Consider the following 15253-nt stretch of genomic DNA (forward strand, 5'->3'; position numbering starts at 1 on the left):
TCAAAGGCCCCGCCCCAAAACCCCTGGATTGGCTGAAAATAATGACCGCCCACCGGGATTGGCTCCGTGTCCAGCTCTGCTTTCACTCGATTGGCTGAGAACATTTCCAGCACATATAACTGGATTTGCATCGTGTGTAATAGTCGACATGTGGAAGCTTGAAAGACAAAAATCTGAAAATACTGTTCCACAAGATCCACATTAACTTTGGGTCACTGTCAAGTACAGCTGTTTAATGACTCACTTGACTCTTGTACAGTATTTCAAGGTTATTTCCTATTTTACATTTTTGTTTCTCTTTTTATCCGTTGGCCTACTTATGTTTGCCTTAGTGCAACAGCCAGACCTGAATCCCCTCTGTGGGGATAACAAGCTTTATAATATATAGTGTTGAATTATCATTATTGCCATTTTAAAATATACTGGTTTAGTACGGACAACGGTTCAAAGGTGTCCGAGTCATTTCCTCTTTCATGTGGCTTGCCTCAGTCTTATCACAGTGACTCAGCAAAATCTCTCTTTATTTCACATAGAGTTTATAGTTGCACTGACCGACTTTATCTCAAGATAACCAAGTAAACATGCATCAGCGTAGATAAGAAAATATAGCTTGCTTATGTGGTAGTACTATAAAGTGTGAGTATTTTACAATCATAATTAGTACATGATAAAGGAAATGACTGCATACAATGTCTCTTTAAGATCATTTTGTTTGCTTGCTCTCTTTCTCTGTCTGTATGTTGTCACCTTACACAAACACAGAGACGTGATGGGGGAAGATATCCAGATGCCTCCTGACACACTGCAGGTGTTTCCTGCACTGGGAGAGTGAGAGAAAACCGCCTCTCCCTTTACCCTCGATCTTACTTTTCAAAGTTCAAGGGAACATTTAGAAGTCATCAATAACCAAGGTAAACTATAATCCTGACATTGACCATCTAACGATAACAGACTGAATCAGCCCTGGTTCTCACACCTGGCACTTGATCCTCCTGTTGATGTTTAGCTAGCACCGACTGGGAAAAGGGCTGAAGGAGAAAAGCCAGCAGGAGATTATTACAGGCAGCTGAACTCAGCCCAATAACATTCATCTGCAGGGATCAACACTCCTTTCCCATGCTACCCCAGTCCTGTGATAGGCCAACCTCATCCCACATATCCCCAGGTTATTATCTCACATGAATGAGCACAAAGGAAGAAGTGCTCACTTTGTTTCCCTTTAACAACAGGTTACAAGATATAGGGCATGTCTGTTTTGATTCAGATTGAATAAACTGTTACACACAGTACCATGTGAAAACATTTGTCTATTAAATCCTTCATAGGGAGAACGTTAATGTAAAAAACAGTACGTAAATATAAAGAATGCAGCATTACAGGGGAGATTTCACTTTTGCACTATATGATGCAATTCCATGCAAGCTTGTTAGTACAAAGTGCTATAAACAGTCAAAAAGTATGGAAGCCTTTTATCATTATTACATTGATAATATAAACTTCAATAATTAAAATGTATGGGGTATTTGGAAATATATCAATGAAAATGTAATAATCCAATTACTATTGTAATTTTCACATAATCTTATGGACATTTTATGACAACATTAAAATAGGAAATGTGTTTTAATATCTTGCTTACAAAGGTAAAACAGTAAATAATATTTGTTATTGTTAATGTATGCTAAATGTTCATTAAAATGTGAAAACTTAAATGTAATATAAAGAAAATAGTCTGAATTTTCTATAATTGATTTTCTATATTGATTCCACATTTAACTATTGTCCACTGTACAGCATGTTTAGGGTTTAAAAATGAAATATTGAATACTGATAAAGTTACATAATTCTGGGGATATGTACTATATGATTGTATTGGAAACTGAATTCAAGATTGTGTCAAAATGTTTTTCTCCCAAATGACATAATTTGTGTATATATATGCTGCATTTACACAATGACTGTTTTCCAGGTCAGTTGAAAGGTAAACATAATTATCTTATCATATGTAGCTGTTAATGGGATGTCACCAACAGGTTAACACAGATAACAACCTGTGCCAGCTGCTTCCCTTTCATTGGTAGATTTACAGGATTAGGGTCCCCTCTGAGATTGCACGGCAACAGCGCCCATGGAAACGACTCACGGCTTCAAATATCTAGAGATTTGAGTAACAATATTCTGAGCACCGTCTCACTGTCATTTAAACACACCTGGCTGTAGTTTTCCTAGAAGGCTGACTGTTTGAAAGCTGCATACATATACAGTTAACTGACCCCACGCAGAAACTGACCACGGACCGAGTAGAATGTTTGCAAATGTTTGGGGTAATTATTTCCCCCGGAAACAATCCCTATTTCTTGACAAAAAGAGCTTAAAACCTAATCCTTGTTTCAAAAAAGTTTTCAGTTTTAAGTACAAGATTAGGATTTAATGTATTAGTACCTGGCTGGCTGCCTAATTCTGCTCACAGGATTGATTATTCACATTGCTCAACATGTTATATTTTTACTTGTAAATTCCAGCCAGAGGGAGGATTTGTTTTACTTCTATGCTTTGTTGCTGCTCATCTTACTGTCGATGACAATGACAGTATGAAATCAAATCATGTCATCCACAGTAACAACACGTCTTTATCACAAAGTGTGATGTAAAGACAGCACAGAACAGACTATGAACAAATAGATTACATTCACAAAAAACATCAACTGTAAAGCATGAATTAAGAATGCACAAGGGATGAAGATGGTAGAGAAACTCAACCATTACAAATATATATAAAGAAATTATGATTGAGCTTAAAAAAAGGAAAGCATTCATGAAAACACTGAAATGGAATGCTACTTTACTTATACTGTCCTACTTTGTACTTTGACCTCCCTATGTTTGTATTTATACTTGTAATCTACTATATGTATTTAACAGTTCTAGTCACTTTTAGATTAAGTCATTACAAAATATTTGTTTTTGATTCATTTGTATAGATCACAGAGACACCAGAGAGTTTGACCTTATCTAAGGGGCTTTTTAGCATTCACAATAGTTTTTATTTGTGTGGTATTGGTACTTTTACTTAACTTAAAGGTCAGAAAATGCTACCCTGAAAATAGTGCTATAATGCTCTTAAATATAGGTTTGTCACAATACAAATGAACTACCAGCTGAAAAGACCAAACGCACATTGACTAACCTGTGACAGTTATAAAAGTTCAAGCAAGGCAGTTAAAGTGTAACTTTTACATGACCAATGTGGTCGAAAGAGACAAGACTAAATGGAAACACATTCAGTAGCAAAGGTTAAAGTCATAAAGTCAGCTAAATGTCCCACAGCAGTATCCAGAGTAATGTGAGCTAACCTTAGCAGTAGAACAGGTAAAGCTGCAGCATTACATTTAACTGGGGGGTGTTTTATATCTTACTAAAATACATTTTAGGTTAAGCAAAATAAACATATTCTTTCTTCTTTAAAACTATAGTTAAGACCACATGCTGCAGAAAGTAAAATAAGCATACAAGCAGAGAAATTGAAATACATAGTTAAACGTTAATGACAATTTGTTTCTCCATTATTAGCAAAAAAATGTAACTTGACCAAAAATATGAAGTGTCTCCCACCAGGCTAGCAGCTCTGTTTAGACCTACACAATGCTAACACGCTAATGCTAGGCAGTCCTGTAGGCTACTAAGCCGCTTTCACACCGGAGTGTGAAAAGCGGACTACAATTACAGGCCCTGATATAATATTCGGTTTGCTTAACTAGAAGCAAAGAGATAAGATGACGTTCCTGATATTTGAAGCATCCTTTCCTTTCTGCCACTTGATGGAGCTGTAATGCTGTGCAACTAGTGTGGAGTTATATTGCATTGCCTTCACCTATTGCTGCTGCAACGAGGACCTGAAGTACTGGATTGTTGTATTTTGGTGCAGAACTGAGCCACATCATTCATTCAGTCAACCCTATCTCTGTTCCTAATCTTGTGTTTTCTTCTCTGTCAAAATCGTTTCAGATCCTTTCAATTAAAGACTTCCTCCTCTTGCAGATCCCCTTGCACATTGTGTGGAGTGATGGCTACCGTGCACCCTCCCACCACCACACACAAACACAATATACAGCTACTGATTGTGTGTCCAAGAAGGCCATGCACTTTTAAGTATTGATTTTCAGGCATCGATGCTTGGCAGGTGGACGAGAAGCAGAATTCTCCAGAAGAAACAACACTGACGCACCTGTCTCGGGCCGACCCTCCCACCTCCTCTCTGTGTCCCTACTGGGGGATAGATCTCCGTCCTGTCCCAGTCGGGACATCCAAGCCGCAGGAAAAATGGGGAACATGGCAACAGAGATTGTAGCCTTCATCCTGGCCATCTCTGGTTGGATCCTGGTTTCTTCCATCCTGCCGTTAGACTACTGGAAGGTGTCCTCTGTGGACGGGACGGTCATCACTACGGCTACCTTCTGGTCCAACCTATGGAAAACATGTGTGACTGATTCCACCGGGGTGTCCAACTGCAAGGACTTTCCTTCGATGCTGGCTCTTGATCGTGAGTTGGAGTTGGTTTTTGTTGATGTTACAGAGATATATCTTGATGTGCATATGCAACTAGTCATCTAGTCAAAGCAATGATGCCCAAAACACCTGTTGTTTTTGGGTGAATTACCAGCATTGTAAGGGTACAAGAGGTCAATTCAGTAACTAAGCTTAGGTGGACTGATACAGCCTCTTAATGTGTCCGAATTAAGTCATATAAAGTCCCACAGTCATACAAAGGTCACTCGTCACTTCCCATGTCTTGCCATTAACAATAAGCAAAGGTATTGCTATAATTCAAATAAACTGAAGGCAATTTATACATTTGTGTGGTTACAAAGATACTAACTATTATCTGTGGTCACTACCTGTTGAGTAAAAACTATGTATTTCAAAGCAGTCATGCTGTACAGCAGTTTTAAAACTCCTATGATCTGTATACATCACTTAATGCACTTCTTTGCCTTTTGTTTTGTGATGATTTTGGCTGTGTTAATGGATATGTCATTTATTTCGGCATGGTTGTGAGTTTCTTCTAAAAAACATTCTCCAATATTAGATGTTTAACCTCAGCTCTTACAATATGCTGGTTATAAAGTATTTATCCAAATACAGAAACTCACATATCCAAGACTGAAATCAAATGTACCTTTGCTATAGTCTTTACTTTGATTTAATAAGAATAGTGTGATTTTTTTTAAATACATTTCTTCCAAGTTTCTTGCCAATGAGAAGTGACTGATACCACTCTTATCTGTACAATATATATAAAGCAACAGGTAGGAGGATATAGTTAGCTAAGCTTAGATTTTTGGTTTTAAATGTTGGTTTTGGTTAGAAATAAATATTTATGAATGAAAAAAAGACAGAGACATATATAGTCAGGCTAGCCGTTTCCGTTAGTTTAAAGTCTTAGTGCAAAACCAAGTTAACCAGATGCTGGATGTAGCTTTACATTTAGCTTCCAGACATAAAGATAATCTTTTTTAAAGACTTTGGAACCACTAACTTAAGTCATCCCCCCTTGTGTGTATCTCTAAGCCTATATCCAGGTGTGTCGGGGTCTCATGATCGCAGCTGTATGTCTGGGTTTCTTTGGTGCCATCTTCGCCTTGATAGGAATGAAGTGCACAAAAATAGGAGGCTCGGAGTCCACCAAGGCTCGTCTGGCGGTCCTGTCGGGTTTCCACTTCATTCTCAGCGGTACCTTTCTCTGTCTCTGTATATATTGGGAATGTAGCTGCATGTTAAGGAAGCTGTTCAACTTAGGACTACATTTCACTGAATTACATGATCAGTTCTTTTTGCTTTGATTTCAGTCCTCTTATTTCTCTTTGCAGGCCTCTGCTGCATGACTGCATGCTCCATATATGCTCACAGGATCACAACTGACTTCTTTGACCCCCTCTTTGTTGCTCAGAAGTAAGAATTCAAGATTAAAGGAAATATTTGTTTCACAGCAGATCAAAGGAAGTCCAGTCACATATGTCTTCCTTTTCCTCTTCAGGTTTGAACTGGGAGCAGCTCTCTTTATCGGCTGGGCTGGATCTGTGCTGTGTATCCTCGGAGGTCTTGTCTTCTGTCTCTCCCTGTCTGAAGGTTCCAGGTAAATTGCTTGATTTTTCTAACATTCTAGATGCTATCAATGTGATCCCCCATCTGTCATCAGCAACAAGGGTTTAGAAGAAATCTGATTTGGACGAACTCTAAACTGCACTTAGTTGCTTACTCAATCAGGCAATTTAAATAATTACTTTAACTGCAATGAAGAGATGGCAGCAATGGTAAACATGCAATAATCTCTCTCAACATCTTGTCTCATAATCGTTGAACCTACAGGGCAGATTGTATAATCGTCATTTTTGATTAGTATTGTGGCCGACAGAGGCTGAATGTTTTCTTTGTTACAGTCCAGTAGTAAGACATGTTTCCAAGTGAAAGTCACCTTGACTGAGGGTAGCTAAAAGGAAATGTTGCATCAGATAAAGACTGCTAGCTTTCTCTTTCGGTGAAATCTTTGGGTCAGAATATGTTTTAGTAAGTCCTGCTTAATATGGTGGTTATATTGTGAATAAAGACTAAGATAAATATCATTTTCAGCTAGGTTTTCATTATGAAATAACTAGACAACTAATTAAATCAAGCCTTAGCCGTACTCATTGTTAAGTGATTGTTAAGCAAATGAAAGCATGCTAACCTGCTAAACTAGTGTAAACTTGAAACCTGGTAAACAACAGCATGTTAGCATTGTGAGCTTGTTAGCATTAAGCTGTCCCTTAGTACAGCCTAGCAGAGCTGCTAGCATAGCTAAAGGCAGTTATTCTTGTCATTCTGTGGCTACATCAATGAACCAAGAGTAAGAAAGCAAGATAGAACATTTGAACAATAAAAAGCTTGATTTGGTTCTCTTTTACTGTTAAGCAGGTTCCACGGACAACATTTAAGCATGGCAGCACTAAATGGTTCTCCTGAATTATTAGCTCTACCGACGTGATATACCAAAAGATGCTTATCTAAAAAAAATAACATGTATTTTGTGTTTTAAACGGGCTTCATTTCTTATCCTTTTGTTTCTCTCTGTAGGGCTGAATACTCCTACACTGGAGCTGCATCATTTTCTACAGCACGCCACAAACAAAGCAAGACAGTCAACCGCCTCCACAAGGAACCAGGGGAGCCATCGAGGCAGTTTGGAAGAAATGCTTATGTGTGACATCAAACTTCTTTCTACATGGATATTATCATAAGAGTTTGTGCTCACCAGAATTCACCAGTGAAAGCAAAGGACATGAATAACATTCATTCACTTCTGTTCCTGGAAACAATAATTAATGTATCAGTTTACATATTCTCTTGAGTTTAAAGTGTCCAGATTCATCTTGAGTTATGGCTCAATTTTGGGACATTTCTATCAATGACTGTATAATATAAGACCGTTTTTTTTTTCAGGGCAGGAAATGTGGTTTGGCACTGTTCAAACTCTCCGGTCACCTTCAACAAGCTGGTCATTTGTGCTTTACATAGACACATAAAATCTCTATTTTATAATTTTTGAGTTGAAGTCCAAGTGGACGTAGATTTTTAGCAGCATTTTTATAGAATATTTTCCTCTTGAAACCAGAGGATATCGAACAGATAACAAGAACAACGATTTGTTTTGTGTGTGCCTACATTATATAAATAATTTTAAAATTTTATTTTTAAACAAAATATATTATAATTTAAAGCTGTATTAAACATTATAAGCATGCAGTTTTGGAAGCAACACAATTCAATCATTGTGACAAAGAAGTAACAAAAAAACAAATGGATTACTTATTCAAACCTGGGTAGAAAGGATATAATTTCATTGAATCCTCTCCTGCTGATTTAAGGCAATCGAGAACACCTTCAGCTAATAGCTGCATCGCATTTCTTGGTCTCTTGGATCGATTGATCTGACCTCCAAAGGTCAGGAGGTCACATCTGACCCCTTAAATAACCCCCTATGCAGAGCAGGAGGCCAGACCGGAGGTTTCCCCTCATATCAGTCATCCATCTCCACCTAGGAATTATTATCAATAGGAACCCCAGGCTATGTTACGAAAACCTCCTGGCCCTGGGGTTAGAACCAGCTGGCAGGGAGCAGCGCCCCGGTGCTTTCTGGCGCCTTACATCCGTAAAACAGTGTCAGGTGTCCCGGGCTCGGCACAATGCTCTCTGATATAATGGTGGTATTGTAGTGTCTGAGTTACATAAAGTGACGCTGAGAGTGCAGATTTGATGAATCAAACACCTTCTAGCTCAAAAGATGTTCTCTTGATAGAATATTTGGAAATATAACCGCTTACAAAAGTTATATCTTAGTTACTTATCATTTCTTTTTAAAATTAACCCTAGTATGATGAAGCCACTTGGAACTGACCGGTAACAGAAAATGCAACGTTAAGTGCTTCACTTTTTACCTATTTACTTGAGATTTCATACACATTTCTTTCCTTTTAAAAACACAAACAGTACCAGCGCAGAAGCTTTTGTGAGTGCTTGTCTAATATTTGGATTGTATAGCTTTACATCTTCATGCTTTGAAAAATAATTAAAATAAACGTGAGGTATAGCAGAAGGGTTTACAAACAAGGTAAGAAACCACTGACCTAGTTATTGATCTCTGATGGGAAGATGTTCACTGAAGCAGCAACACGAGGAAGTCTGAAGAGACGGAGCCATTACTGCAATCACACCAGCAGAGAGCAGTGCAAATGCACATTAATACAAAACAACAGTAGATGCATTCATTAATCATGTTAGTTTAAATGATTCCATAATGTTTTGCCTACTAAAGAATTGTCTAAGAGTGTAGGTATAACTCAGTGATGTTTCTGTTTTATAGAATCTGATTTGCTTCTTTGTAGTGGGTAACATTAGATTAATTAATAATCTGATTATTTTCTTAAGAAAGACATTTGTGAATTTTATTGTGGACTATTTGAATAACAATCAATTCATTATTTAAATCAAACATTACATTATTTTAGTAGGATGTATTGCAAATAGAAATGATGAGAGCAATACATTCATCTGGAAAGGTGGTAAAGGTTATGCAGCTGGTTTGCACACAAAAACATTTAGAGTAGAATTACAAATGATTTATCTTTGTATATTATTTGACAGTCTAGGTTTTTTCCGTACAATAATGAAATTAATTAGAAAATATGAAGTGTTTTTAAGGTGATTTTGTTTTAGTGTTTCAGTTTTTTCATTCATGTTTCTCTTAATTAACCCTTAGATGCATAAGTGGGTCTTTTTTGACCCGGTGAGGTGGTGTTCTTGAAGTATCTTTGTAATTACATTTTTTTTTATCATTTCATATTCCAGCTATTCCTCCAAAAACATGTTTTGGATATCATGCCATTTACATTTTAAATTTACATTTTAAGAAATTGTAGTTTTTGTATTTCTACCCCAAGCTTCCATAAGTGGGTCAAAAATGACCCGCATGCATTTCCTATGGGATCCAATGGGAACCTTTGATTCTTAGCACCTGTTGCTGTCAGGAATAAATTCACTGTCGACCACACAGACTACATCACAAGTGACACCTCTCAGGAAGATTATTTTACACAGCAAGATCTGATACCTGTCAGTATAATAATAATAATAATAATAATAATACATTATATTTTTATAGGGCTTTTCAAGGACTCAAAATCGCTTTACAATATAAGGGAAGGTTAGAGGGATGAGTTTTGAAAAGGGACTGGAATACTGTGAGGGTCTCAGAATAGCGGAGATCTTTGCATCGATATGTTCAAAACGTTTTTTTTCAAAATGTAATTTATTTTATTTTCTAAAATTATAAATAGTGAAATATTAAATATTTCTAGTGTGAACCAAAATATAATACTAAATATTATACAAGTGATTTTTCTTAACCAAAATGACAAAAATGGCATAAAAACACATATTATTCTAATACGGGTCCTTTTTGACCCACTTATGGAAGAGTGTAGGGTCCAGTCACTCGGGCATCTAAGGGTTAAAAAAAGTGTTTTCGTAAAAGAAAAAGTAAGATAAAGTGTGCCTTTCATTAAATTCATACATTTGACTCAATTTGTTGTAATTCTTTTACTTTCTTTTGTTTTCATAAAGCGACATAAGCATTCTGTTGCTCATTTCAGTTTTTTTTCCCAGAGTCATGCTAATTAAAGCGAATTAAATCACCCTCACAAAACCAATTAAAGCTTCCCAGCGGCCAACAGTTTCCAATATCACCCCACCAATACCAATAACGTAGCATAATCCGCGAGGAGTAAGAAACAAAGAGCAGCTCTCTCATCACCGCCGAACATTCATCACCCGCCCCACCTCTCATTACCTCAGATTTAACTCTAATTAGTACAGCACAAAGACGTTCTGATGTAACTATGAGCCGCAGCACAGTGAGGTCCTGGTAAAATGACTAATAACTAGCAGCTTAAAGCCTGAGGGGATGAAGAAAGATGCTTCAACGAGCTAAGGTCACAGTGGCGTTACATATTTCCTGGAACATGTAAAGGTCACTAGTGCAGTAGGACAAATCTCAAGAGATGTAATATCGGTGAACATCTATGGTAAATGCAAAAATCATAGATGCAATGTTGTAGAGATTATAAAACTGTGCGTTCTTGTATCAGTTAGCAAAAAACATCAAAAGCTCCTTTACGCAGTACAGCTAGGAATTGCGCCGTATTGCAATCAACTAAAGGTGTGGTTTTTTGGGGCCTTTAGGAAACAGGGAGGATCTTATAAAGGATTGTTACTCTCTATGGAATGGCATTGTGGGAAATTAGGATCTTGTGTTTATGGAAATTGTAAGAAAAAATAGGGACTTAAAGCTGTGAAAAAAAAACGTGTCTATTGAGAGTCCCCAACATAGAGAGGCGAAGTCCCTCCCTTTCCGGGGGACCTCCATGGGACCTTATTTCGGAAAAAGTATGCATTGAAGTCAATGGAGAGAGAAAGATTATCTTTCGATCCCGTTTGAATTGTGCCACGAATTACACATATGATGTTTGTCAATTTAAAAGATCATTTTACAAGTCAAAAAAATTAAAATGTGTCGTAAAACTGTGAAGTAACACTTTTTTTTGTGTGAAACCGCTCAATGAACTACATCTCTCGTCTCGCACCACACACCAAGACGGCCGTCACGTTGGCACATTTCACTTCTTTCTTTCAGAATGAGGCGGAAAGTATTAAAAGAGGTGAAAATCACTACAAGTCTGGGCATGTTGAGAGCTGTACATACACACAAGGGGAGTTAGTCGGTTCGTAAGAGCCAGCATGCAGGACCGGGATTCTGGGATTTGTAGTCTTTCTAGTTGCGTATTTTTCATAGTCTTATATTTCAACAGTTTTACGACAAACTGTGACTTTTTTGACATGGAAATTATTTGTTAAGATTGACAAACATCATGTGTAATTCGTGGCACAATTCAAACGGGATCGAAAGATAATCTTTCTCTCCCCATTGACTTCAATACATAATTTTTCCGAAATAAGGTCCCATGGGTCGGAAGTAGATGGGCGGGACTTCGCCTCTCTATTTATGGACGAGCTATACAAAACTGCTGGAATACACCTTTAATTAGGTATTTATTCATATGCTAATGATAAATGAACTGATGCTATAAACAGATATTTTCTCTTTTAAACTGTGTATGCCCATGAGGGAAAGTCAGACGGGGGATGAAGCTGTTTTTTGTAATTGGAGATAAATGCTTAGATGAGCACTCTCAGCCCAGATTCAAACTTGACAACTGTCAACTGTGGCCCATGAGAACCTGAGCGACTGTTGCCTCTCACCCACATGTAAAGTGATACCTGGAAAACATCAGCACACCCAGTGATTTGTACCTGTGATGCAGTCGTCCTCTTTTTTCTTTCTGAGACAAGCCGCTGAGTAGGAGGCCAAAAGTAGACGTTCAGCTTGGGATGCACACGTCTCGAGGGTCTGAAGACGGATCAAAAAGAGATATTGGATTCTAAATGAGTGGCTTTGGATCTGAAAACTAGATAGGAGATCAACTCACCTGAGATGAAGATCCGTGTGGTCCAGATCTGGGGATTCCTGATGACAGTTTTAGGATGGATCTTCGTGGCCTGCACCATGGCCATGGAGGGCTGGAAGATCACCTCCATCGGGGGCATGGGGGGCTCCTCCATCCTCAAGGTGGCCTGGTACTGGTCCAGCCTGTGGAGATCCTGTTTTACAGACTCAACAGCTGTCACCAACTGTTACGACTACCCTGTGCTGTGGTCTGTGGAGGGTAAAACAAACACGTCTAAAACAAAGCATCCAACTAGCATCCAACCTTTCATTAACATCCATTTGTGTCTTACTGTGTGACTCCAGGCCACATCCAGATAGTGCGAGGCCTGCTGATGTCAGCTCTTTCCCTTGGTATGCTGGGATTCGTGCTCAGTCTGTTGGGAATGGAGTGCACCTTCATCGGGGGAAAAGACAGGTCAAAGCACAAGAAGATATACGTTGGCGGATGTTTCCACGTTATCAGCGGTAAATATCTCGTTTTAATAAGGAGACAGTCAGCAGATAGAGTCGAATATGTGAGTGTGTGTTGTCTACATGTTATTTAACTTAATTTCTAGCACCATTACCAGATTAAACTTTCCAATGCTTTGTTAATGTCCTGGTAAATACCTGCAAAGCTATTGACTGTAATAACTAGTGAATGATTCTCTGCTTTGTGTTTCATGGTTACCAGTATGTTAGCATCCAAGCTAACACGGTCAACAGAGTACATACAATAGCTGCTAAATATTATTGGATTTTGAAGTAGCATTTAGCTCAATAAGGTTGGTTTATTATATTTTATGACTTTGGTGAATTCAAACTAACTCTGTAAAGACAGAGTAACCATCACGGAAACTCTTGAGTTCTGCAAGTTAATCAAAATCAACTCCTCTGATGATCTCTGTACATACTGACATTCAAACACCTGTTATATTGTTTTAAACAGGTTCCATATTGTTGTCTTGTGACTGGGTAATTGCTAGAATTGAGCTATTTGTGCACAATTTAAGAGCATTTTATACTCTTTTTTTTATATCTTGCAACATTTTGTGACCCTTTTAGATGTATCTTGTGCGCACCTTTTGGGTCCCTACCCGTAGGTTAGGAAACACTGATGCCTCGTTCTAATATTCCTGGCTACATCAGCTATGCTAATAATATATTCTAAATATATGATTTCTCTTAAGGTGTGCTCTCCACATGTGGGTATGCAGTGTACGCCCAGTATGTCTCAGTAGAATACTTCAACCCGGACTTTGATGGACTGAAGTAAGTTAACAGCCCTTAATGTAGCTATGTAACCTGTGTCATCTAGAAAAAACATTAAAACTAAAATATGAATCTCTCAACCATCATATAGGTACGACCTGGGCACCCCCATGTTCTTGGGATGGGTGGGCTCTGCCTTCCACATGGCTGGAGGTTTCTTCTACCTGTGGTCAGTGTGCACGCCGCTCTATGGAGGAGAGGTGAAGTGAGTACAGACACATGTTGTAACATGTTGGGGGAAGTGAATAAATAACTCCTCTCTCCGCTTCCTCAATAAATATCATTCTCCCGTGTGCTCGGGTGGAATGACTCATCAAAAATGCACGAGCAAGTTAAATGCAGATGCAGATGTGCACTGTGGGAACCCTCCCACCCACCCACCGTGTAACATCCTGAAGCCATCGCTGTAAACAGGCAGAGGAGGTTGTTAAAAGGGTGGGAAACAACTGCTTGCTGTGGATTCATTTAAGCACTGAAGGAGCGCAGAGAATACATCTACAAGATTTCAAGTTAATGACACATCATGCTCTTTCATGTTTATCCTTTTCCTCCACTGTTTCCCCCGTTTTCTCTCTTATTTCCTCTTCCTCTCCTGTTTCATGATCTCCTCTCTTGTGTCCTTCTCTCCTCCTCAGTCTTCCTCTCCTCTTCTTTCATTCTCTTCCCTCCTCTCTTATGTTTCCTCCTTTCCTGTTTCCTCCCCTAATTTCCATTTTGATCCTCTGCTCTCTTGTTTCCTCCTATCCTCTCCTGTTCCCTCCTCTCTTCTCTTCGTATCTCCTTTTCTCTCTTGTTTTCTACTCTCTTCAAATACACCAACCAGCAACTATAAAATTCAATCAACAAACCTCTGAAGACAAAGACACTGATTGTTGCCTTGATCTGCTTGACATCAATGCGTTTCTCTTCGCAGAGTAATAACGGTCAAGGCACTACCAGATGTGGAGCAGAACAAGTCCACCACAGCTCTGTCCTCAGTGTCCGAGATCACCTCCAAGACTAAACTGTCCTCCGTGTCCGAGCTGTCGTCCAGGTCTGAGCGCTCGGACCTGTCGGACATTTCCTCCAGGTCAGGACGCACATCCAAATCTGCACGCGCGGCCAAATCAGGGCGGTCATCGAAGACAGGGCGAACCTCCAGGTCTACTGAGTCAGCACGGTCTGCGGGGTCCAGGTCAGGGTCAGGGTCAAGGTCAGGGTCGGAGTCCGTGGTCTCATCGATGTCTGGCGCATCAACTGTGTCCGGGTCAAGGAGCAGCGGCAGCAGCAGGACAGTTTCATCGCTGTCAGGAAGCTCAAGGAGCGGAGCTAAACCGTTCCTCAAAAACTCTTATATATGAGCAAATGTGAGATCAATGGAAGCCCAGAGAAGAAGGGGAAGAGTTCTGCTGATTCATTTTCTAAGTCTGTTTTTTTATCCTGTCTTTATGTCCCAAAACCAGGTAGAAAAAAGGGATTTGTGTCAAGATTTGTGTGTGTTTGTAATACCATTATTATATGACAGTAATGTTACATAACTTGCGAAAACACATTGTGTTAGAGTGTGTGGAGAAATTAAAACTCACCTGGAAAGAAACACAAATGCATCTAGTCCTATTTAGAACAACAATCAGCCTCCTGTGGCTTAAATGAAGAAACAAATAAATCACTGCCAGAGCTATTTCTCCCCACCTGTTTTCATTCAAAAGATTACATTGTAAAAGAAAAAATTCCCTTTTGTAACTTTTTAAGGTTAACCTGGAAAAACCTTTTTTCACCTTTTCTTAAGTCATTAAAGCAGGAGAGAGAGATTTTCTATTCAATGTATGAATCTGTTGTGAATAAACATTGTGCAACAGGAATGTTTACTGACGAGATTCCTGCAGCTTGTAGTTCCTGTTTATCATCGATTACGTGGCACACCTA

At 38.8% G+C, this 15253-nt stretch overlaps 2 protein-coding genes across 2 annotated transcripts; both read left to right on the top strand.

Moving 5' to 3' along the window:
- The first annotated feature begins 4183 nt into the window (after positions 1–4183).
- Positions 4184–7240, top strand: cldn10a (claudin 10a). Its single transcript, XM_034151602.1, has 5 exons — positions 4184–4540; positions 5569–5730; positions 5868–5949; positions 6035–6133; positions 7111–7240. Exons 1-5 carry the CDS (start codon positions 4321–4323, stop codon positions 7238–7240), a joined length of 693 nt encoding a protein of 230 aa, XP_034007493.1. The 5' UTR covers positions 4184–4320.
- Positions 7241–11907: 4667 nt separating this feature from the next.
- Positions 11908–15186, top strand: si:busm1-52i16.2 (claudin-10). Its single transcript, XM_034151218.1, has 5 exons — positions 11908–12314; positions 12401–12562; positions 13267–13348; positions 13440–13553; positions 14262–15186. The coding sequence occupies exons 1-5, from the start codon at positions 12083–12085 to the stop codon at positions 14686–14688; spliced, it is 1017 nt and encodes a 338-aa protein (XP_034007109.1). The 5' UTR covers positions 11908–12082; the 3' UTR covers positions 14689–15186.
- Positions 15187–15253: the final 67 nt, after the last annotated feature.

This window comes from Trematomus bernacchii, unplaced genomic scaffold (assembly GCF_902827165.1).
Source record: "Trematomus bernacchii unplaced genomic scaffold, fTreBer1.1, whole genome shotgun sequence".
Classification (NCBI taxonomy): Eukaryota; Metazoa; Chordata; class Actinopteri; order Perciformes; family Nototheniidae; genus Trematomus; species Trematomus bernacchii.

What these genes read in the sequence shown, in the direction of transcription:
- cldn10a (XM_034151602.1), top strand. Translation starts at nt 4,321, where the DNA reads ATGGGGAACATGGCAACAGAGATTGTAGCCTTCATCCTGGCCATCTCT. An exon ending in TTCGATGCTGGCTCTTGATC is followed by an intron (nt 4,541 to 5,568) that starts GTGAGTTGGAGT and finishes TGTATCTCTAAG; the next exon opens with CCTATATCCAGGTGTGTCGG. An exon ending in CCCCTCTTTGTTGCTCAGAA is followed by an intron (nt 5,950 to 6,034) that starts GTAAGAATTCAA and finishes TTTCCTCTTCAG; the next exon opens with GTTTGAACTGGGAGCAGCTC.
- si:busm1-52i16.2 (XM_034151218.1), top strand. Translation starts at nt 12,083, where the DNA reads ATGAAGATCCGTGTGGTCCAGATCTGGGGATTCCTGATGACAGTTTTA. An exon ending in TGTGCTGTGGTCTGTGGAGG is followed by an intron (nt 12,315 to 12,400) that starts GTAAAACAAACA and finishes GTGTGACTCCAG; the next exon opens with GCCACATCCAGATAGTGCGA. An exon ending in ATGTTTCCACGTTATCAGCG is followed by an intron (nt 12,563 to 13,266) that starts GTAAATATCTCG and finishes ATTTCTCTTAAG; the next exon opens with GTGTGCTCTCCACATGTGGG.